At 35.8% G+C, this 24424-nt stretch overlaps 1 protein-coding gene across 1 annotated transcript; it reads left to right on the top strand.

The window, feature by feature from the left end:
- Window positions 1-20549: 20549 nt before the first annotated feature.
- LOC134855333 (dehydrogenase/reductase SDR family member 4-like) lies at window positions 20550-22334 on the top strand. The gene is made up of 3 exons (XM_063871829.1): window positions 20550-20842; window positions 21173-21520; window positions 21880-22334. The coding sequence occupies exons 1-3, from the start codon at window positions 20556-20558 to the stop codon at window positions 22034-22036; spliced, it is 792 nt and encodes a 263-aa protein (XP_063727899.1). The 5' UTR covers window positions 20550-20555; the 3' UTR covers window positions 22037-22334.
- Window positions 22335-24424: the final 2090 nt, after the last annotated feature.

Genomic DNA, 24424 nt, shown 5'->3' with positions numbered 1-24424 from the left:
CGCAGCAACCAGCACGGGAACCTGGCACTGAAGTAAAGTTTTGCGAAAGTACATTTTTTTTCATACGTTTCGCTAGCACTCTTAAGTTTTAAATCAGGCTTTTTCTGGTGAAAGTAAACATCCCTTCCACCCAACATGACAATTACTACATTTGGTTGCCTTTCCAAAATAGCCTCCAGATCAGTGTTATTCAGCTTGTGGGCTTTCAAGCCGGAATGACCCATGAAGTCTGGTTTTATCGCCAACGTGATCTACATGAGAGTCACCAATTATTATCACTCTAAACAAGAATATAAATGAACATCGCTTACACTGGAAATCACTTGAAGCAAAACTGTGTTCATTGAAGTTAAATTAAAAAAATCAATTTCTCTTTGATTTTTCTTACAAGATAGTTGTTGCTTTATGCTGCGGAACACTTTGCAATAGGATTCTTTGTCTAAATGAACTCTCGTGGAATTTGAGTTTCCCGAAAATGTCAACTTCTTCCTCAAACTCGAGCTTAGGCCAAAAAACAAAGTGCCCAGCTCATGGGTCAACTGCTTGTTAACTTTTTCAATTTCAGCCAGGCCCGATGGCCGCGTTATTAACGCAGCAACTAGCACGGGAACCTGGCACTGAAGTAAAATTTTGCGAAAGTACATTATATTTTCGTACGTTTGGCTAGCACTCTTCAGTTTTAAATCAGGCTTTTTCTGGTGAAAGTAAACATCGTTTCCACCCAACATGACAATTACTACACTTGGTTGCCTTTCCCAAATAGCCTCCAGATAAGTGTTATTCAGCTGGTGGGCTTTCAAGCCGGAATGACCCATGAAGTCTGGTTTCATCGCCAACGTGATCTACATGAGAGTCACCAATTATTATCACTCTAAACAAAAATATAAATGAACATCGCTAACACTGGAAATCACTTGAAGCAAAACTGTGTTCATTGAAATTAAAGTAAAAGAATCAATTTATCTTTGATTTTTCTTACAAGATAGTTGTTGCTTTATGCTGCGGAACACTTTGCAATAGGATTCTTTGTCTAAATGAACTCTCGCGGAATTTGAGTTTCCCGAAAATGTCAACTTCTTCCTCAAACTCGAGCTTAGGCCAAAAAACAAAGTGCCCAGCTCATGGGTCAACTGCTTGTTAACTTTTTCAATTTCAGCCAGGCCCGATGGCCGCGTAATTAACGCAGCAACCAGCACGGGAACCTGGCACTGAAGTAAAGTTTTGCGAAAGTACATTATTTTTTCATACGTTTCGGTAGCACTCTTCAGTTTTAAATCAGGCTTTTTCTGGTGAAAGTAAACATCGTTTCCACCCAACATGACAATTATCACACTTGGTTGCCTTTCCGAAATAGCCTCCAGATCAGTGTTATTCAGCTGGTGGGCTTTCAAGCCGGAATGACCCATGAAGTCTGGTTTCATCGCCAACGTGATCTACATGAGAGTCACCAATTATTATCACTCTAAACAAGAATGTAAATGAACATCGCTAACACTGGAAATCACTTGAAGCAAAACTGTGTTCATTGAAGTTAAAATAAAAAAATCAATTTCTCTTTGATTTTTCTTACAAGATAGTTGTCGCTTTATGCTGCGGAACACTTTGCAATAGGATTCTTTGTCTAAATGAACTCTCGCGGAATTTGAGTTTCCCGAAAATGTCAACTTCTTCCTCAAACTCGAGCTTAGGCCAAAAAACAAAGTGCCCAGCTCATGGGTCAACTGCTTGTTAACTTTTTCAATTTCAGCCAGGCCCGATGGCCGCGTAATTAACGCAGCAACCAGCACGGGAACCTGGCACTGAAGTAAAGTTTTGCGAAAGTACATTATTTTTTCATACGTTTCGGTAGCACTCTTTAGTTTTAAATCAGGCTTTTTCTGGTGAAAGTAAACATCGTTTCCACCCAACATGACAATTATCACACTTGGTTGCCTTTCCAAAATAGCCTCCAGATCAGTGTTATTCAGCTGGTGGGCTTTCAAGCCGGAATGACCCATGAAGTCTGGTTTCATCGCCAACGTGATCTACATGAGAGTCACCAATTATTATCACTCTAAACAAGAATGTAAATGAACATCGCTAACACTGGAAATCACTTGAAGCAAAACTGTGTTCATTGAAGTTAAAATAAAAAAATCAATTTCTCTTTGATTTTTCTTACAAGATAGTTGTCGCTTTATGCTGCGGAACACTTTGCAATAGGATTCTTTGTCTAAATGAACTCTCGCGGAATTTGAGTTTCCCGAAAATGTCAACTTCTTCCTCAAACTCGAGCTTAGGCCAAAAAACAAAGTGCCCAGCTCATGGGTCAACTGCTTGTTAACTTTTTCAATTTCAGCCAGGCCCGATGGCCGCGTAATTAACGCAGCAACCAGCACGGGAACCTGGCACTGAAGTAAAGTTTTGCGAAAGTACATTATTTTTTCATACGTTTCGGTAGCACTCTTCAGTTTTAAATCAGGCTTTTTCTGGTGAAAGTAAACATCGTTTCCACCCAACATGACAATTATCACACTTGGTTGCCTTTCCAAAATAGCCTCCAGATCAGTGTTATTCAGCTGGTGGGCTTTCAAGCCGGAATGACCCATGAAGTCTGGTTTCATCGCCAACGTGATCTACATGAGAGTCACCAATTATTATCACTCTAAACAAGAATGTAAATGAACATCGCTAACACTGGAAATCACTTGAAGCAAAACTGTGTTCATTGAAGTTAAAATAAAAAAATCAATTTCTCTTTGATTTTTCTTACAAGATAGTTGTCGCTTTATGCTGCGGAACACTTTGCAATAGGATTCTTTGTCTAAATGAACTCTCGCGGAATTTGAGTTTCCCGAAAATGTCAACTTCTTCCTCAAACTCGAGCTTAGGCCACAAAACAAAGTGCCCAGCTCATGGGTCAACTGCTTGTTAACTTTTTCAATTTCAGCCAGGCCCGATGGCCGCGTTATTAACGCAGCAACTAGCACGGGAACCTGGCACTGAAGTAAAATTTTGCGAAAGTACATTATATTTTCGTACGTTTCGCTAGCACTCTTCAGTTTTAAATCAGGCTTTTTCTGGTGAAAGTAAACATCGTTTCCACCCAACATGACAATTACTACACTTGGTTGCCTTTCCAAAATAGCCTCCAGATAAGTGTTATTCAGCTGGTGGGCTTTCAAGCCGGAATGACCCATGAAGTCTGGTTTCATCGCCAACGTGATCTACATGAGAGTCACCATTTATTATCACTCTAAACAAGAATATAAATGAACATCGTTAACACTGGAAATCACTTGAAGCAAAACTGTGTTCATTGAAGTTAAAGTAAAAAAAATCAATTTCTCTTTGATTTTTCTTACAAGATAGTTGTTGCTTTATGCTGCGGAACACTTTGCAATAGGATTCTTTGTCTAAATGAACTCTCGCGGAATTTGAGTTTCCCGAAAATGTCAACTTCTTCCTCAAACTCGAGCTTAGGCCAAAAAACAAAGTGCCCAGCTCATGGGTCAACTGCTTGTTAACGTTTTCAGTTTCAGCCAGGCCCGATGGCCGCGTTATTAACGCAGCAACTAGCACGGGAACCTGGCACTGAAGTAAAGTTTTGCGAAAGTACATTATATTTTCATACGTTTCGCTAGCACTCTTCAGTTTTTAATCAGGCTTTTTCTGGTGAAAGTAAACATCGTTTCCTCCTAACATGAGAATTACTACACTTGGTTGCCTTTCCAAAATAGCCTCCAGATAAGTGTTATTCAGCTGGTGGGCTTTCAAGCCGGAATGACCCATGAAGTCTGGTTTCATCGCCAACGTGATCTACATGAGAGTCACCAATTATTATCACTCTAAACAAGAATATAAATGAACATCGCTAACACTGGAAATCACTTGAAGCAAAACTGTGTTCATTGAAGTTGAAATAAAAAAAATCAATTTCCCTTTGATTTTTCTTACAAGATAGTTGTTGCTTTATGCTGCGGAACACTTTGCAATAGGATTCTTTGTCTAAATGAACTCTCGCGGAATTTGAGTTTCCCGAAAATGTCAACTTCTTCCTCAAACTCGAGCTTAGGCCAAAAAACAAAGTGCCCAGCTCATGGGTCAACTGCTTGTTAACTTTTTCAGTTTCAGCCAGGCCCGATGGCCGCATTATTAACGCAGCAACCAGCACGAGAACCTGGCACTGAAATAAAGTTTTGCGAAAGTACATTATATTTTCGTACGTTTCGCTAGCACTCTTCAGTTTTAAATCAGGCTTTTTCTGGTGAAAGTAAACATCGTTTCCACCCAACATGACAATTACTACACTTGGTTGCCTTTCCAAAATAGCCTCCAGATAAGTGTTATTCAGCTGGTGGGCTTTCAAGCCGGAATGACCCATGAAGTCTGGTTTCATCGCCAACGTGATCTACATGAGAGTCACCAATTATTATCACTCTAAACAAGAATATAAATGAACATCGTTAACACTGGAAATCACTTGAAGCAAAACTGTGTTCATTGAAGTTAAAGTAAAAAAAATCAATTTCTCTTTGATTTTTCTTACAAGATAGTTGTTGCTTTATGCTGCGGAACACTTTGCAATAGGATTCTTCGTCTAAATGAACTCTCGCGGAATTTGAATTTCCCGAAAATGTCAACTTCTTCCTCAAACTCGAGCTTAGGCCAAAAAACAAAGTGCCCAGCTCATGGGTCAACTGCTTGTTAACTTTTTCAGTTTCAGCCAGGCCCGATGGCCGCGTTATTAACGCAGCAACTAGCACGGGAACCTGGCACTGAAGTAAAGTTTTGCGAAAGTACATTATATTTTCATACGTTTCGCTTGCACTCTTCAGTTTTTAATCAGGCTTTTTCTGGTGAAAGTAAACATCGTTTCCACCTAACATGAGAATTACTACACTTGGTTGCCTTTCCAAAATAGCCTCCAGATAAGTGTTATTCAGCTGGTGGGCTTTCAAGCCGGAATGACCCATGAAGTCTGGTTTCATCGCCAACGTGATCTACATGAGAGTCACCAACAATTCTCACTCTAAAAAAGAATATAAATGAACATCGCTAACACTGGAAATCAATTGCAATTTGTGTATTTAATGAACCTACCCCCTCAGGTACTCCATTCTGCTAACAGGGGGCACCTTAACAGATTTCATTGTTAATGTTTTCATTACAAAGCGATAATGGCAAAAATTAAACTGACAAAAAACCTCTTCACATCAAACTTTCTACTACAAAAAACTCATTTTCAATAATTCTTTTCCACTCATTAGATGGAAAACTAATTTTAAAAAACTGATCACTCAAATTTGTCACTGAATCAGATTAGGCGTTCTTTTATGTTTAAAAGCTTTGTAAACAGTAATCATTAGACGCCGGTAGAAAAATTCTGCACACCTGTTAAAGTAACAGGGCTATTAACGACGTACCAACTGATGTTTCTTCTACGGATGTATTGTTTTTTAACTCATGAGTAACAATTCTTCGTTTAAAACTTAAATTATTATGGTGATGATGATGTTGATATGTCATGATGATTTTCATTAAAAAATCATTGAAACTATGATAAGAAAAATGAAAATCATTAGCACAACCATGGAAATCGTTCATTTAAAAATCATAACTTAAGTAAAACTCAATTTTTGTTGAAGACAACATAACGCAACACTCTTTAAGCTGTAATTGTACGAATCCTGATAATTTTACTAAAATTCAACCATTCCTGCAATCACTTAAAATGTAAAAAAAACTATGTCTTTATCATAAAGTTGTTTACAGAAAGAAAAATCGAAATTTTCTAATAAAAAACAAAATGTTTTTTTTCCGACTTTAAAAACCAAACTTTAAAGTTACGCCATATTTTAAATCGTTATGGAAAATGGTTAATATCATATAATAACTTAATCACAAAGATCCATAGAAACTTACAAATAAACATACATACATAATTACAAAACAAACATAGCTGCAAGCATGCAAGCGTATCTCCGTTGATCAATAGGCTTGAAAAAAAGTATTTAATGTTCTAATTAAGATATTCAAAGTGAGCAATATCGTAAGGCGGTTTCATAAAATTTTTGCGACACGCTTAGCAAAAGTTCAATTTTTGTGCTAAGTCAGCTACTGAAGCTGCAATACATTGAATATTTCCAGTTCACCTTGAATATTTCAGGACACAAATCGCTCAGCAAAAATGTAATGTATCCTAGCCGGATAACCAAGCGAGTCAACTTGGAAATACTCAAATTGCTGCGCAGACCTTAAAAATTTCCAAAAAACTTGATCTTTTATGCAAGATATTCATGCAATTCAATTTTGCAACTTTTTAAGTTATTTTATTTAGCGAATCGGATCTTGAAGTATTGAAGTTTACTATTGAAACCCTTTACTATTTTTTGGTACATATCAATGAAACTCTGTCAACTATAACTGTTAGTTACAGTTTTCTTTCTGTGAATGCACTTTTGTGAAGACTTAACATATTTAACAGAAACTTTAAACAATTTACTGAATGCACAAAAAAGAAAAAAATGTTATGTATTTCCAATAAAAACTTTCTATGGCCGAAGATCTCTTTAAACGAAAAGAACACATTTGGTTGCTCTTTTTAATAGGCTAAACATATTTTGAGAATCTGGATCAACTTGTTAGACTTTTATTTTGCTGGACATTTCAAGTTAATATTCACCTTCCTCACTAGAGGTCGATGGCTTTTTTGTAACCCTCACAATTTCTGTTCAACCGTCCAACTTGTCTTTTTTTCATTTTATGTCTCGCTCATTTTCCTGGTTAGAAGAGAGAAGCTATTTCTACAATCGAACTTCAAATATGCAAAGGACACAATTAAAATCTTGGACCTCTAATATAGAACATGGATTTAACTAAGCAAATTTTCCAGCAGTTTGTTTTTATGTTGATGCAGTTTGCTGAATGTTATTAATTTTTGAAATCGAAGAAACCTTCTTTTTAGTTTTTGTTAAGTTTTAATTTCTGTGTTCATTGAAATTAAGTTGGATGAATGAGGAGATACTTTTAAGAACTGAAGAATCACATACGGTAATAATGGAATAAAACTAAAACTGACGGCACATAAATTTACGCATTTATCATATGAAGAAATTTTTCGTTTATATTCAATTAGGAGCACATAAAATTTAATACTTTAAGGACTGCAACAAGTTTTCAACAGTCATACTCATTATCAATGATGTAATTCATCCAGAACGTATCCCTATTGAGATTTGAACCACCTGCGGCTTTTTATAGAGCTAAAAAAGCGAAACTAATGAGTTTTGACTTAACAAAAACTGTTAGTTGCTGTTTATTTCTGTAAATCCCTTTTTTCGAAGACATAACATATTTGACAGAAAATTGAAACAATTAACTGAACGCAAATAAAGAAAATGTTTGAAATTTCAAATGAAAACTTTCTATGGCCGAAGATCTCTTAAATTGAGAAGAACCCATATGATTGCTCTTTTTGATAAGGTAAACCAATTTTGACAATCTGGATCAACATGGGTCAAACTCTTAACTTTTTTGTTACTAATAAGCAAAGTTAATAAATAAAACAGTTGGATGAATGATGAGATATTTTTATGAATTGAAGAAATACATACGGTACTATAGGAACAAAACTAAAACCGACCGCATATAAATTTACGCATTTTTAATACGAAGCAATTTTTTGTTTAAATTCATTTAAGAGCACATAAAATTTTATACTTTGAGGACTGCAACAAGTTTTCAACAGGTATACTCATTAGCAATGATGTAATTCATCCAGAACATATCTCATTTGAGGTTAGAACCACCTACGGCTTTGTATAGAGCTTTGAAAAAAATAAAATCAATTAGTTTTGACTTAACCAAAAACGTTTTTTTTGGTACATAACAATGAAACTATGTCAACTATAGCTGTTAGTTACTGCTTTTTTCTGTGAATGCTTTTCTGTGAAGACTTAACATATTTAACAGAAACTTTAAACAATTTACTGAATGCACAAAAAAGAAAAAAAATGTAAGATATTTCCAATGAAAACTTTCTATGGCCGAAGATCAAGGATCAACATGTTAGACTTTTATTTTGCTGGACAGTTCAAGTTAATATTCACCTTCCTCACTAGAGGTCGATGTCTTTTTTGTAACCCTCACACAATTTCTGTTCAACTGTCCAACTTGTCTTTATTTTCATTTCATGTCTCGCTCATTTCCGTGGTTAGAATAGAGAAGCTAGCTCTACAATCGAACTTCAAATATGCAAAGGACACAAAAAATATAATGGACCTCTTATTTCGAACATGGATTTAAATAAGCTAATTTTCCAGCAATTTTTTTTATGTTGATGCAGTTTGCTGAATCTTATTAAGTTTTGAAATCGAAGAAACCTTCTTTCTAGTTTTTGTTAAGTTTTAATTTCTTGAACGTAACAAAACTGTGTTCATTGAAATTAAAATAAAAAAATCAGTATCTCTTTGATTTTTCTTACAAGATAGTTGTTGCTTTATGCTGCGGAACACTTTGCAATAGGATTCTTCGTCTAAATGAACTCTCGCGGAACTTGAATTTCCCGAAAATGTCAATTTCTTCCTCAAACTCGAGCTTAGGCCAAAAAACAAATGGGTCAAATGCTTGTTAACTTTTTCAATTTCAGCCAGGCCCGATGGCCGCGTTATTAACGCAGCAACCAGCACGGGAACCTGGCACTGAAATAAAGTTTTGCGAAAGTACATTATATTTTCATACGTTTCGCTAGCACTCTTCATCAGGCTTTTTCTGGTGAAAGTAAACATCGTTTCCACCCAACATGACAATTACTACACTTGGTTGCCTTTCCAAAATAGCCTCCAGATAAGTGTTATTCAGCTGGTGGGCTTTCAAGCCGGAATGACCCATGAAGTCTGGTTTCATCGCCAACGCGATCTACTTGAGAGTCACCAATTATTATCACTCTAAACAAGAATATAAATGAACATCGCTAACACTGGAAATCACTTGAAGCAAAACTGTGTTCATTGAAGTTGAAATAAAAAAATCAATTTCTCTTTGATTTTTCTTACAAGATAGTTGTTGCTTTATGCTGCGGAACACTTTGCAGTAGGATTCTTTGTCTAAATGAACTCTCGCGGAATTTGAATTTCCCGAAAATGTCAACTTCTTCCTCAAACTCGAGCTTAGGCCAAAAAACAAATTGCGCAGCTCATGGGTCAACTGCTTGTTAACTTTTTCATTTTCAGCCAGGCCCGATGGCCGCGTTATTAACGCAGCAACCAGCACGGGAACCTGGCACTGAAATAAAGTTTTGCGAAAGTACATTATATTTTCATAAGTTTCGCTAGCACTCTTCAGTTTTAAATCAGGCTTTTTCTGGTGAAAGTGAACATCGTTTCCACCCAACATGACAATTACTACACTTGGTTGCCTTTCCAAAATAGCCTCCAGATAAGTGTTATTCAGCTGGTGGGCTTTCAAGCCGGAATGACCCATGAAGTCTGGTTTCATCGCCAATGTGATCCACATGAGATTCACCAATTATTATCACTCTAAACAAGAATATAAATGAACATCGCTAACACTGGAAATCACTTGAAGCAAAACTGTGTTCATTGAAGTTGAAATAAAAAAATCAATTTCTCTTTGATTTTTCTTACAAGATAGTTGTTGCTTTATGCTGCGGAACACTTTGCAATAGGATTCTTCGTCTAAATGAACTCTCGCGGAATTTGAATTTGCCGAAAATGTCAACTTCTTCCTCAAACTCGAGCTTAGGCCAAAAAACAAAGTGCGCAGCTCATGGGTCAACTGCTTGTTAACTTTTTCATTTTCAGCCAGGCCCGATGGCCGCGTTATTAACGCAGCAACCAGCACGGGAACCTCGCACTGAAATAAAGTTTTGCGAAAGTACATTATATTTTCATACGTTTCGCTAGCACTCTTCAGTTTTAAATCAGGCTTTTTCTGGTGAAAGTAAACATCGTTTCCACCCAAGATGACAATTACTACACTTGGTTGCCTTTCCAAAATAGCCTCCAGATAAGTGTTATTCAGCTGGTGGGCTTTCAAGCCGGAATGCCCCCCTGAAGTCTGATTTCATCGCCAACGTGATCTACATGAGATTCGCCAATTATTCTCACTCTAAACAAGAATATAAATGAACATCGCTAACACTGGAAATCACTTGAAGCAAAACTGTGTTCATTGAAGTTGAAATAAAAAAATCAATTTCTCTTTAATTTTTCTTACAAGATAGTTGTTGCTTTATGCTGCGGAACACTTTGCAATAGGATTCTTCTTCTAAATGAACTCTCGCGGAATTTGAATTTCCCGAAAATGTCAACTTCTTCCTCAAACTCGAGCTTAGGCCAAAAAACAAAGTGCGCAGCTCATGGGTCAACTGCTTGTTAACTTTTTCATTTTCAGCCAGGCCCGATGGCCGCGTTATTAACGCAGCAACCAGCACGAGAACCTGGCACTGAAATAAAGTTTTGCGAAAGTACATTATATTTTCATACGTTTCGCTAGCACTCTTCAGTTTTAAATCAGGCTTTTTCTGGTGAAAGTAAACATCGTTTCCACCCAACATGACAATTACTACACTTGGTTGCCTTTCCAAAATAGCCTTCAGATAAGTGTTATTCAGCTGGTGGGCTTTTAAGCCGGAATGACCCATGAAGTCTGGTTTCATCGCCAACGTGATCTACATGAGATTCGCCAATTATTATCACTCTAAACAAGAATATAAATGAACATCGCTAACACTGGAAATCCATTGAAGCAAAACTGTGTTCATTGAAGTTAAAATAAAAAAAATCATTTTCTCTTTAATTTTTCTTACAAGATAGTTGTTGCTTTATGCTGCGGAACACTTTGCAATTGGATTCTTCGTCTAAATGAACTCTCGCGGATTTTGAGTTTCCCGAAAATGTCAACTTCTTCCTCAAACTCGAGCTTAGGCCAAAAAATAAAGTGCGCAGCTCATGGGTCAACTGCTTGTTAACTTTTTCATTTTCAGCCGGGCCCGATGGCCGCGTTATTAACGCAGCAACGAGCACGGGAACCTGGCACTGAAATAAAGTTTTGCGAAAGTACATTATATTTTCATACGTTTCCATAGCACTCTTCAGTTTTAAATCAGGCTTTTTCTGGTGAAAGTAAACATCGTTTCCACCCAACATGACAATTACTACACTTGGTTGCATTTCCAAAATAGCCTCCAGATAAGTGTTATTCAGCTGGTGGGCTTTCAAGCCGGAATGACCCATGAAGTCTGGTTTCATCGCCAACGTGATCTACATGAGATTCGCCAATTATTATCACTCTAAACAAGAATATAAATGAACATCGCTAACACTGGAAATCACTTGAAGCAAAACTGTGTTCATTGAAGTTGAAATAAAAAAATCAATTTCTCTTTAATTTTTCTTACAAGATAGTTGTTGCTTTATGCTGCGGAACACTTTGCAATAGGATTCTTTGTCTAAATGAACTCTCGTGGAATTTGAATTTCCCGAAAATGTCAACTTCTTCCTCAAACTCGAGTTTAGGCCAAAAAACAAAGTGCGCAGCTCATGGGTCAACTGCTTGTTAACTTTTTCATTTTCAGCCGGGCCCGATGGCCGCGTTATTAACGCAGCAACCAGCACGGGAACCTGGCACTGAAATAAAGTTTTGCGAAAGTACATTATATTTTCATACGTTTCGCTAGCACTCTTCAGTTTTAAATCAGGCTTTTTCTGGTGAAAGTAAACATCGTTTCCACCCAACATGACAATTACTACACTTGGTTGCCTTTCCAAAATAGCCTCCAGATAAGTGTTATTCAGCTGGTGGGCTTTTAAGCCGGAATGACCCATGAAGTCTGGTTTCATCGCCAACGTGATCTACATGAGATTCGCCAATTATTATCACTCTAAACAAGAATATAAATGAACATCGCTAACACTGGAAATCCATTGAAGCAAAACTGTGTTCATTGAAGTTAAAATAAAAAAAATCATTTTCTCTTTAATTTTTCTTACAAGATAGTTGTTGCTTTATGCTGCGGAACACTTTGCAATTGGATTCTTCGTCTAAATGAACTCTCGCGGATTTTGAGTTTCCCGAAAATGTCAACTTCTTCCTCAAACTCGAGCTTAGGCCAAAAAATAAAGTGCGCAGCTCATGGGTCAACTGCTTGTTAACTTTTTCATTTTCAGCCGGGCCCGATGGCCGCGTTATTAACGCAGCAACCAGCACGGGAACCTGGCACTGAAATAAAGTTTTGCGAAAGTACATTATATTTTCATACGTTTCCATAGCATTCTTCAGTTTTAAATCAGGCTTTTTCTGGTGAAAGTAAACATCGTTTCCACCCAACATGACAATTACTACACTTGGTTGCATTTCCAAAATAGCCTCCAGATAAGTGTTATTCAGCTGGTGGGCTTTCAAGCCGGAATGACCCATGAAGTCTGGTTTCATCGCCAACGTGATCTACATGAGATTCGCCAATTATTATCACTCTAAACAAGAATATAAATGAACATCGCTAACACTGGAAATCACTTGAAGCAAAACTGTGTTCATTGAAGTTGAAATAAAAAAATCAATTTCTCTTTAATTTTTCTTACAAGATAGTTGTTGCTTTATGCTGCGGAACACTTTGCAATAGGATTCTTCGTCTAAATGAACTCTCGTGGAATTTGAATTTCCCGAAAATGTCAACTTCTTCCTCAAACTCGAGCTTAGGCCAAAAAACAAAGTGCGCAGCTCATGGGTCAACTGCTTGTTAACTTTTTCATTTTCAGCCGGGCCCGATGGCCGCGTTGTTAACGCAGCAACCAGCACGGGAACCTGGCACTGAAATAAAGTTTTGCGAAAGTACATTATATTTTCATACGTTTCGCTAGCACTCTTCAGTTTTAAATCAGGCTTTTTCTGGTGAAAGTAAACATCGTTTCCACCCAACATGACAATTACTACACTTGGTTGCCTTTCCAAAATAGCCTCCAGATAAGTGTTATTCAGCTGGTGGGCTTTCAAGCCGGAATGACCCATGAAGTCTGGTTTCATCGCCAACGTGATCTACATGAGATTCGCCAATTATTATCACTCTAAACAAGAATATAAATGAACATCGCTAACACTGGAAATCACTTGAAGCAAAACTGTGTTCATTGAAGTTGAAATAAAAAAATCAATTTCTCTTTAATTTTTCTTACAAGATAGTTGTTGCTTTATGCTGCGGAACACTTTGCAATAGGATTCTTCGTCTAAATGAACTCTCGTGGAATTTGAATTTCCCGAAAATGTCAATTTCTTCCTCAAACTCGAGCCTAGGCCAAAAAACAAAGTGCGCAGCTCATGGGTCAACTGCTTGTTATTTTTTTCATTTTCAGCCAGGCCCGATGGCCGCATTATTAACGCAGCAACCAGCACGAGAACCTGGCACTGAAATAAAGTTTTGCGAAAGTACATTATATTTTCATACGTTTCGCTAGCACTCTTCAGTTTTAAATCAGGCTTTTTCTGGTGAAAATAAACATCGTTTCCACCCAACATGACAATTACTACACTTGGTTGCCTTTCCAAAATAGCCTCCAGATAAGTGTTATTCAGCTGGTAGGATTTCAAGCCGGAATGACCCATGAAGTCTGGTTTCATCGCCAACGTGATCTACATGAGATTCACCAATTATTATCACTCTAAACAAGAATATAAATGAACATCGCTAACACTGGAAATCACTTGAAGCAAAACTGTGTTCATTGAAGTTGAAATAAAAAAATCAATTTCTCTTTAATTTTTCTTACAAGATAGTTGTTGCTTTATGCTGCGGAACACTTTGCAATAGGGTTCTTCGTCTAAATGAACTCTCGCGGAATTTGAATTTCCCGAAAATGTCAACTTTTTCCTCAAACTCGAGCTTAGGCCGAAAAACAAAGTGCGCAGCTCATGGGTCAACTGCTTGTTAACTTTTTCATTTTCAGCCAGGCCTGATGGCCGCGTTATTAAAGCAGCAACCAGCACGGGAACCTGGCACTGAAATAAAGTTTTGCGAAAGTACATTATATTTTCATACGTTTCGCTAGCACTCTTCAGTTTTAAATCAGGCTTTTTCTGGTGAAAGTAAACATCGTTTCCACCCAACATGATAATTACTACACTTGGTTGCCTTTCCAAAATAGTCTCCAGATAAGTGTTATTCAGCTGGTGGGCTTTCAAGCCGGAATGACCCATGAAGTCTGGTTTCATCGCCAACGTGATCTACATGAGAGTCCCCAATAATTGTCACTCTTAACAAGAATATAAATGAACATCGCTAATACTGGAAATCAATTGCATTTTGTGTATTTAATGAACCTACTCTCTCAGGCACTCCATTCTGCTAACAGGGGGCACCTTAACAGATTTCATTTTTAATGTTTTCATTACAAAGCGGTAATAGCAAAAATCAAATTGTCAAAAAACCTCTTCACATCAAACTGTCTACTACAAAATACTCATTTTTCATTAATTTTTTTCCATGCATTAGATGAAAAACTAGTTTTAAAAAACTGGTCACTCAAATTTGTCACTGTAACAGATTAGGCGTTCTTTTATGTTTAAAAGCTTTGTTAACAGTAATCATTAGACGCCGGTAGAAAAATTCTGCACACCTGTTAAATTAACAGGGCTATTAACGACGTACCAACTGATGTTTCTTCTACGGACGTATTGTTTTTTAACTCATGAGTAACAATTCTTCGTTTAAAACTTAAATTATTATGGTGATGATGATGTTGATATGTCATGATGATTTTCATTAAAAAATCATTGAAACTATCACAAGAAAAATGAAAATCATTAGCACAACCATGAAAATTGTTCATTTAAAAATCATAACCTTTGTAAAATTCAATTTTTGTTGAAGACAACATAACGCAACACTCTCTAAGCTGTGATTGTTCAAATCCTGATAATTTTGCTAAAATTCAACCATTCCTACGCTCACTTAAAATGTAAAAAAAACTATGTCTTTATCATAAAATTGTATACAGAAAAAAACTATTGAAAACGTTTGAAAAGCCGTAATCTTTATGATATTAATCTGGAGCCAATCAATCAAAAATTTTCTAAAATAAACAGAACACAAAATTTTTTTTCCGACTTTGAAAACCAAACAATGAAACTGGAATAAGCTCAAGTTACGCCATATTTTAAATCGTTTTGCAAAATGGTTAATTTCATATAACACAATCGCAAACATCCATAGAAACTTACAAATAAACATACATACATAATTAGAAAACACACATAGCTGCAAGCATGCAAGTGTATCTCCGCCTTACGATATTGCTTACTTTGAATATTTTAATTAGAATATTAAATAATTTTTTTTCAAGCCTATTGATCAACGGAGATACACTTGCATGCCATAATGACAGTTTTTTGTTTTCTTCGCCAAAAATTTTTGTTTTTCGACCAGGTTCAAGCTATTAAAGAGTTCTTATTTCACGTTGAACTGAATACACAACATTGTTAAGCACTATCTTCAGCAGATAATAGTTTGCTGATCCGTACGAGACACGCGGATGTTCACTGCACTGACAGCCATAGTATACATTTTGTTGGTACATTTTAAAAATTAGGTTTGGCCATCAGCTCTGCTATAATGAGGACCACATTGAGTTTGAGAAGGTACAGAGGTCCATTTGGAACCTGCACACTCCTCTTCCGTTGAATTTCAGAAAGTTCTGTTTTTAGCTGTGCTAGTATGTCAGACCACCAGGGTTTCCCTCTTCCCACAAACCAAGGCGCAAGCGCGATTTTCTCCGACATGCGTAGAATAGGCGGCAGCTGTGCTACGACAAGCCATATTGATTACATTTGATATTTTTCTTTCGAAATGACAATTAAAACTCCATCGGTGAAAAATCAAAGCAACTCTAATCAAATCTAAGCAACACCTAAAAGGTCCATCTAAAATTGAATGCTTCACCTCGGCAACGTTTGATAGTTTTTCTAGGAGGCTCATGCCTTTTCTTCAAGCTATATCCTTGCGAAACTCAGGCACTCTAAGAACGCAAGTTTCACGAGGAGTGCACTGCACTTTGCTAATAACTTTTTGCAGAAGGAAGTTGTTTTTTTTTTGGGTGATTGCTTCAAGAAGTTTCAAAAGATCTGCCTTACAAGCTTGCAAAACTGCTTCGAAAGTGGTGAAGGCTCTTATCAGAAGCTGTGTATTATGATTATCGACTCAGAACTTAGGATATAGCTGCTCATATTTTTAAACATTGAGTTTTCTTTTTTTTTCAATTGCAAGTTAAAGATATTGGTTTGAATCAAAATTTGTCCAACTGATCACGTGCGAAACTGATTCACCAATGAAGATATTTTTCTCAATAGAGTGATGAAGCTTTTGGCATTTTTTTTGGTACTTTTCAAAATGAAAGCTTTCGGAAATCTCGAACTTTTTAATCGGCGGTTAACTACAAGTTGAAGTTGTTCTACAAAACTAGTATTGCCTTTGCTGCGATTTTTTCGAGCGTAGGTGCCATATTATTCAACTTATATACTGATCGAGGAGAGTGAATGTTACTAAGAACTTCTAAGCTGTTTAAGCAGTTTACATGTTTGTTTTATTTTACTTCATTTCATATTAATTATAAGCTGTTGACATATTTGTTTTGTTTTACTTCATTTTATACTATTTACATCATCATTTTTATTATTATAGATTTAAATGTTACCTTATTTTATAATGGTATGTAATTAGTACATTTCTCCTTCTGCTGATTACTGTCTGCAATAAGAAATGAATGTCTTCTGAATCGCTTGAACCAAATAGTTATAGAAAAAAAAGCGAGAAAAATTCAAATCAATAAAATGAAAATATAGTCTATGAATGTTGAGCAAGTAGCGCACTAATAATTGCACCACTTATCTACACACTGGAACATGTGCTTTTGCTCCCCAAAAATGAACATTGAAAAAAGTCTTTTTTAGCTTGTAGTAAAATAACAACGTCCTCAGAAAACTTCATTAATAGTTTTTCCTTCCTAGCATTCCTCGCCTCTATTTGAGTTTTGAGTAAATTTTTGATTCCAAAAGAAAGACAGAAAGGTTTTTTAATTTGGAAAGAACCGAGCTTCATCAAATTACGAATTACAACCGGATTAAAACAGAACAATTAATATAAGTACTCTTTTGCGTCAGTTTGAGAGATCTCAGAGGTAGGTCTTGGTTTTCGCCCGTGCTGGCGTAACTCAATAGGAAGCGATGAGTTACGTACAATGTCATCAAGTTCGTCTCTTTCACTCTGCTTTAGTAATTTCATATGTCTTGAAAGAAAGCAAGCAAAACTCATTGTTTGTATTCTTCTGCTGCCAAAAACGGCAATTCTATGACCAAATAACTAAGTTCATATGGAAAAGCATTCCTTTTACTTGCCGTACCCAACGGAGGCTGTTGTTCTAGATAGAAAAGTTATATAGATTATCTGGCCAAACTTTCTCGCATTTCCTGTACAGAAATGATCTATTTCTTTTCATAGTTTAGAAATAAACAACTTCTGGGAAGAAATAAACAAGAATCAGCTCAACCGCTACGAGATAAACATGTTTCTCGAGTATACACAAGAGCCGTTGCAATATAATGCAAATTAACTGAAGGTTGCTATAACAATTTGAAAGTATCAGGTCATGTTGCCTAGCGGTTAGCGCAACCGTTTATCCAATGGCAGGTTGGGGTTTTTATTCCCATCAGAAGACTTTTTTCTAGCTAGAAATAGCCTAGATTCAGCTAATTTCTGACCAGAAATCAGATGAAAGAGAGAAAGACGTAATTTTCATAAATGCGCAAAAGGTTGATACCTATGCATTACAGAAAAACGTAATCGATTGAACAGGGTTTGATAAGTATGAGAATTAAATGACAATTCAATATAATAAATTTCTGAAATAAAGAATCTTAAGATAATTGAGAAACAAATCTTAAGATGAATCTTACGAAATTTACGAAAAAAGAATCTTAGGAATATCCCTGCTTTATTTAAATTTTTCATAAAGAGATTCTGAACAGAAATTATTATTACAGATAAAGTAGTTCAGGTCAGAAATGAAGACTTGTTTTGGTACGCGTTGTAAGACATCGATATAGAATTGAAGAATTTTCAGTGAGACCTGTTGTCAATTCGAAAAAACGTTTTTGCACTGATTTTAGTTTAGATCTGAAAAACATTCTTATCGAAGCCCAATATAACTGCTAATATAAAAAAAATCAACAGCTATAATATATGGGAAATTTATTGCTGCATAATCTAAATTAGTTGGTACTAAACGGTGAAGGGAGTCACTGAAGGTTAATGTTGGTAGTTGTTGTCCCATTGTGTTTACACTTTTAGTTCAATGAGATATTATTTTGCTGTTTTTTTTAAATTTGTTGACAGTTTTGAGTAAGTTAACAGTTTTGAATTTAGATTTAAGCATAATATTTGCATTCAGATTTTTTTATCCACATAATGATCATTTATGATACGACCATCTGTTTCTGACAAAAAGTTGTAAATTCTGATTTCGATGCATTCAAATTTAGCTGGTTCTCTTCTGTGCAGTTTAATATGGTAGTTAATTAACTTGATATTTGAAATAAAACTTCGATTGATACTTTTGTAACTAGACTCTGAAATAAAACTTCAAAATAATTGAAATGGTTTGTTTTGTATCAACTTTTCGGTAATCGCTAAAAAGTATAGTCTCATTGAGAAAAGTTATTTTGGCTCTTTTCCAGTTTCCCCCCTTCAAAATACCGAGTTTCATATTTGTTTTTCGTGTTATTACGGCTAAATGCGTGATTTTACGCTGTAAAGTATGAAGAACAAATCTGTTCAGAATTGTCGATTTGTTCACCACGCCAAGTTTCATTGCATTATGACAACGTTAAATAGACTTTTCAAAATTGAATTTGAAAGGGGGGGAACTGGGAAAGAGCCGTTATTTTCATTAACGTAAAGAAATCAAACAAAACTGCTCGTATCAGGGCGAAGCCCTCAATGTTCCGACTGCTTTTTAAGGTCTATGGAGCAGTAATAATATGAAAAATTTAAACGTAATCAAATAAAATTGAAATATTTAAAAAAAAATTGAAATGTTTTGTGAAAACATCCCCCCACACGTCATAATACGTACAAAGTGATAGGTTTTGCTCCTATTAATAAATCAATTATGGCATATAAGCTTCCTTGGACCAATTTGGAACAATTTCTAAGAAGGATTAAATCTCGCTTACTCGTTAATAGCGCGAAATATATCGCGCGTTAATTGTCACAAAATGGCAATCTTTAAACCCCATAATTTTACAAAAAATGATCGCAGGTAAAATATCTTTTCAAATTCAAGCTCAAGACAACAATAGCTTTCGAATGATGTTAAAAATTCCGTCAAAAATGGCTAGTTAAAAAGTCGAAATTTGTCTGAAGAAAAAAACCCACCCCGAGCACAAATATTCCGTTACTTTCGTTACGAAAGTCGGAACAATAATATTTAAGCTGAAAGCTACACTGTTTATGGGGTTACCCTTTTCTCAATTGTTGGCACCATGTAAATCCGTCTAAAGTTCTATTGTAGAAAAGTGATTGAAGCCTTTTCTAATTTCCTTTTCATATTTCAAGGTTTGCTACGAGTGGTGTTAAACTTTTCTTGGTTGGGTGAAAAATCAAAGTCGCTGGTGTCAATTTGGTGGTAGAAAATTGATATTTGACTCTACACATGATGAAACGTAGCACCTATCCTTCAAAATTTGTGGGTTGAACTGCCAGCATGGTTCGATTTTTTGATCTCAGTGTTTCGCATTTTTTTCCAGTTCGAATATACAGTTTTTGGTCACCTAATCCACAAAATTTTCGGAATGATTTGTTTTCATGTTTAGAAGGTGTTGCAGCATTAGCTGAAATTTGGCTCTAATGCCGCAATTTTTTCAATTTTTTATTTGCTTCAGGTTAAGTACATTTTTCAGCTGAGCAATCGGACACAAGTTGCAGCAAAAGTAGCCCGTTGCTGTCCAAGTAGCGCAGAAGTGTTTTTAATTGTTTTCAAATATTTTGGGTTTCATATCTGTAAATTTGAGTTTAGTACTTTTTTATAGCATTCTATTTGTTTCAAAAAATAGTGCAACTTAAAAAAAGAAAAAAATGAGATTCTTCAGCGAGTCTCCGTTAAGTTGGTTCTGAATAGCATTACCAGATTTTCTCGATGAACATTTTTTTTGGAGTCTGAAGCACTACCGAAATCACTAATGTGATACCGTACTGACCCCGTACGATTTTCTCAAAGTTTTCAACATTTTCTTCATGAATCACAACCTGGTCAACTCAATTTCTATGAAAACCTTCCCTTCGTTTTCATCCACTTGAAGTTTTTTTTGAAATACCTCTTTTGGATTTCATTCACTTGAAGTACAATTAAGTGGTCAGGTGTAACCACATTTCTAATGACCTTTTAGAGTAGGAGTTAATAAAAATTGAGGGACTGAATTTTCTGAACCGATTACCCGTTATCTTAACAAAAATCCGATTTGATGTTAATTTTCAATCTAGAGTTCAGTCTTGTCACTTTTTCAGACTAATGGCATCAAATAGTAAAAGGCTTATTGGAAAAGTGTCTGTCATAACGGCTTCATCCGATGGTATTGGCTTCGCAATCGCAAAGAGGTTTCTCCAAGAGGGTTCCAAAGTTGTAATCAGCAGTCGCAAACAGCAAAATGTTGATTCAGCAGTTGAAAAATTGCACCAAGTTGCTGAAGAGAATCAGCTTCCGGCGTCTAATGTGATGGGAATGGTTTGTCACGTTGGAAAACAAGATCACAGGGAGAATCTTATTGAACAAACTGTGAATAAGTTCGGAGGATTGGACAATTTAGGGATCAATTTAATTGTTGCCTCTTGAAAAGAATGATGAAGTAAATTTACCACCGCAATTTTTTTTTCAATGGAAAAGAAAACGAATTTTAGTTTTTGTCAGATGCATAGGTGTGATTCTATTCTTTTTTTCCAATTTTCATTGATTCAAGAAAGTATTCTTTTTCGAGTATGTTTAACAATGAGTCACAGTCATAGGTTTTCGATTGATCTAATTGATTTAAACGGCAAATAGAAAGTATGTAATTAAAAAGACTTGATTGATCTGGATTTAAACATGGTGGATCTTAGTTGCTTTTCAGCGGCGTTAACTAAAATTGATCCCATTTTAGTAAGCAACGCAGCTGTTAGTCCAACATTTGGAAACATTTTCGACGTCGATGAAAAAGCTTTCGACAAAATTCTGGACACAAACGTTCAGTCTGGGTTCTTACTTTGCAAGCAAGCTATTCCTCACTTGAAAAAGTCTGGAAACGGTTCTATACTGTTTGTGTCATCAATAGGAGCTTATATGCCAATGCCAGGTATTGGAGCTTATTGTGTCTCCAAAACTGCTTTGTTAGGTTTGACGAAAACAATGGCAGCAGAACTGGCTCAATTTAATATCAGGGTGAACTGTTTGGCGCCTGGGCTGATTAAAACAAAGTTCAGTGACCCGCTACTTGATAACAGGTGAAATAATAGAGTAGTTGGGCTAGTAGCGATTTTTTTGTTCAATATTTAAGTATTTTCACTAGGATTTTTCATAGTAAGTCATGTTTGGAATGGACTCGCTCTTCTCCAGTTTATCGCCACCCCCCCCCCCCCCCCCCGTATAATTACAACATAAAGTTGTTTAAAAATTGTTCATACGGACGGCAATTTGCACGTATAAATTTTTTATAGGAATCTGTTCACTTGATCACGTTTTCATGCAGTTTAGAGCATCCGATGTTATTTCAAGTTGACTTTGGTAAAATGAGTTCCAAAAAATCAAAGATAAGGAAACTGTAAATTCAGGAAAATTCAGTAAGCATTTTGTATTTTTATAGTGACGTGAGAGATCAGTACTTGAATGTGATTCCGATGAGGCGAGTGGGAGACCCGGACGAGATGGGAGGACCGGCTGTGTTTCTGTGTTCCGATGATGCCTCGTATGTTACGGGAGAGACCCTAGTTGCTGCAGGCGGAATTAATTCAAGATTATGAGAAAATAAAAACTTTTCCTGCTAAGAAAACCTGGCGAAAAACGAAGTTTTGAATGGATTGCAAAGAAGACAGTTGGCAAAAAAGAATTGATCTGGAGTCACTAAACGAACTGAATCTGGAATAAAATGGAGATTGTGATTGCTTGATAAACTCCTTTTGATTTTCGCGTTTAAATTTTAATTGTTTACCAGCACTGCCTTTAGTTCTATCTGTAGTTGAAATCGTACGTTTAATATACTTATGAACATTGTTCAAATTTGTAAATACATGTTTCTTAACGCGTTTCAATGAAAGATCAATAAAAACTTGAACTTAAGTTATGAAGATGATTCAATGACATAGATAGATAGTTTAAATAGTTATGGTTTCGATCACCAAATCAGGGACCACGAATAACGGTCAGATAGGGTTGATTGATATATCATATTAGAGCCGTTTTAATTGTAATTTGATTGACTTAAAGAAAAATCTAAAATGGTTTCTCAATGTTGAGAATTACCCATGTGAACTTTTGAGTTCTTAGTTTTGAATCTAGTAAAAAATGATGCTGGTGAAAATTAGTTTCTCCAACTGAAAGGCGTCACATTTCATTGATAATGTTTGGCTCTTCAATCGCAATTCTCAGTTTTTGAAAAACATGATTTTGACTTTTGTGAAAAAATGTGTGCCTTTTTTGCTTAAAAATCTGAAGCCAAACTTAAATACAAATGAAAGAAATTTTTTCAAATAATGCCACGCGAGATCAAAAATAAGCAAAAATGGCCGGATGCAATAGAAGTATCGCAAAAGATTATAAAGAGAACGCAAAAAAAATATTAGAAAGAATCGCGATTGTATGCTTGTTTGTTGTAGGCTTGCTTTCAGTGTCATCACAACAGGCAAAATGTCATAACTTAAAAAACTCAGTTTGATTTTGCCGCAAAAAAACTGATCGGAAGCTTCGGTGCTACTTGTACCGGCTAATCTTGTTACATGTAGTTAACAGATTTTATGCATTCATTAATATGTTTTTAAATTGTCTTTTGGTCTTAAGGATTTTTGACAAACATCGAAGGAGTTGCGTGAAGAGCAGGATTCAAATGTAACGTTATTCATCGCATTCGTATGCGTTAAAATTGAAAAGCAAAACTAATTGACGCATCATGTTATTTTATTTAACACATGATTATCTTCGTATTTTGCTATTTAATCCTCATTGTGAAACATTATGCATTCAAATGAGGCAGAATTCTCTAACTATTTCAGTTGAAGCACGGTTAAGAGTTATGAGTTTTTATTGTTAGGGTTCTTGTGCTTATTGCTAATAAGATTCACACTTTCGCGTAATTTTTAATTTTTTGAGTATTTCTGGGCGTCTTGAGCACCTCAGAGCTTACGCTATTTCACTATTTGGATTGAAGATAGAGTTAATTGGTTAAAACAACTTTTCTGACAATCCTGATGAATCACGAATAGTTGCAAAAAAATAGTTCGAAATTTTCAATTTGAAAAAAGCTCTTCCTAACAAAATGATTTTAAAAAAACGGATCCCTTACAATGTTAAGTCATCGAACAGTGCCATTTCTTTAATGGGTTAGAGTGTAAAAATTAACTGATTTTGATGCAAATGAATAAATTTTGGTCCATTAAAAATCAGCTTTTTTTGTGTTCTTGTAATAATTTTGTTAGTCATCATGGGTACTGTCAGGCGCGGATTTAGGGAGGGGGGAGGGAGGGATTCGACCACCTGCCAAACCAAAGAGTCCACCCTTTGGTTCTTTTTAACAAACCATTTTTGGCCGACCGACCCTAAAATTTTACTAAAGGCGCCTTGGGCGCCAATATATACTAACTTTGATGGGGTCCGCGCGCCAAAAAAAGGCATTTTTTTGTCATAATTTTCCAAAAAGTGCCCAAAAAAACTTTTTTGACCTGTTTTATCTTTTTTACTGCTTTAGGAGAACTCGGAAAATCAATTTGGCCGATCGTTAAAAAAAAGGTAAATTTTTCGAATTTTTTTAAAAATCCGCCCCCCCCCCCCTTCGAGAAAATCCTAGATCCGCCCCTGGGAACTGCAACGATAAAAAGAACCGTTTTCCGTCCGTTCCAGTAGTATTTTCATCGTTTTACATTTAAAATTCCGAATTCAATTATTTCCATAATTAATTATGCAAAAACTATTCACAGGGAAAAATTTGAAATTCACAATCTCGGACAACTTGAAGGCTTTGTAAACTCCGATTTTTATTATAGGAAATTTTAATTTTTTCTTTTCGGGCAAAAACATTTTGAAGCATTACGAGGACAAACTGCAGTTTTTTTTTATTTTCCGCAGTTTCGTCAAAAATCCTAAAAACAGATTCGTCGCGGGATCCGTAGCATGCCTATTTTTTGATGCGTTTGCTAAAT

The sequence above is a fragment of the Symsagittifera roscoffensis genome, chromosome 10, assembly GCF_963678635.1.
Source record: "Symsagittifera roscoffensis chromosome 10, txSymRosc1.1, whole genome shotgun sequence".
NCBI classification, from domain to species: Eukaryota; Metazoa; Xenacoelomorpha; order Acoela; family Convolutidae; genus Symsagittifera; species Symsagittifera roscoffensis.
This window is presented reverse-complemented; position numbering and strand designations above follow the sequence as displayed.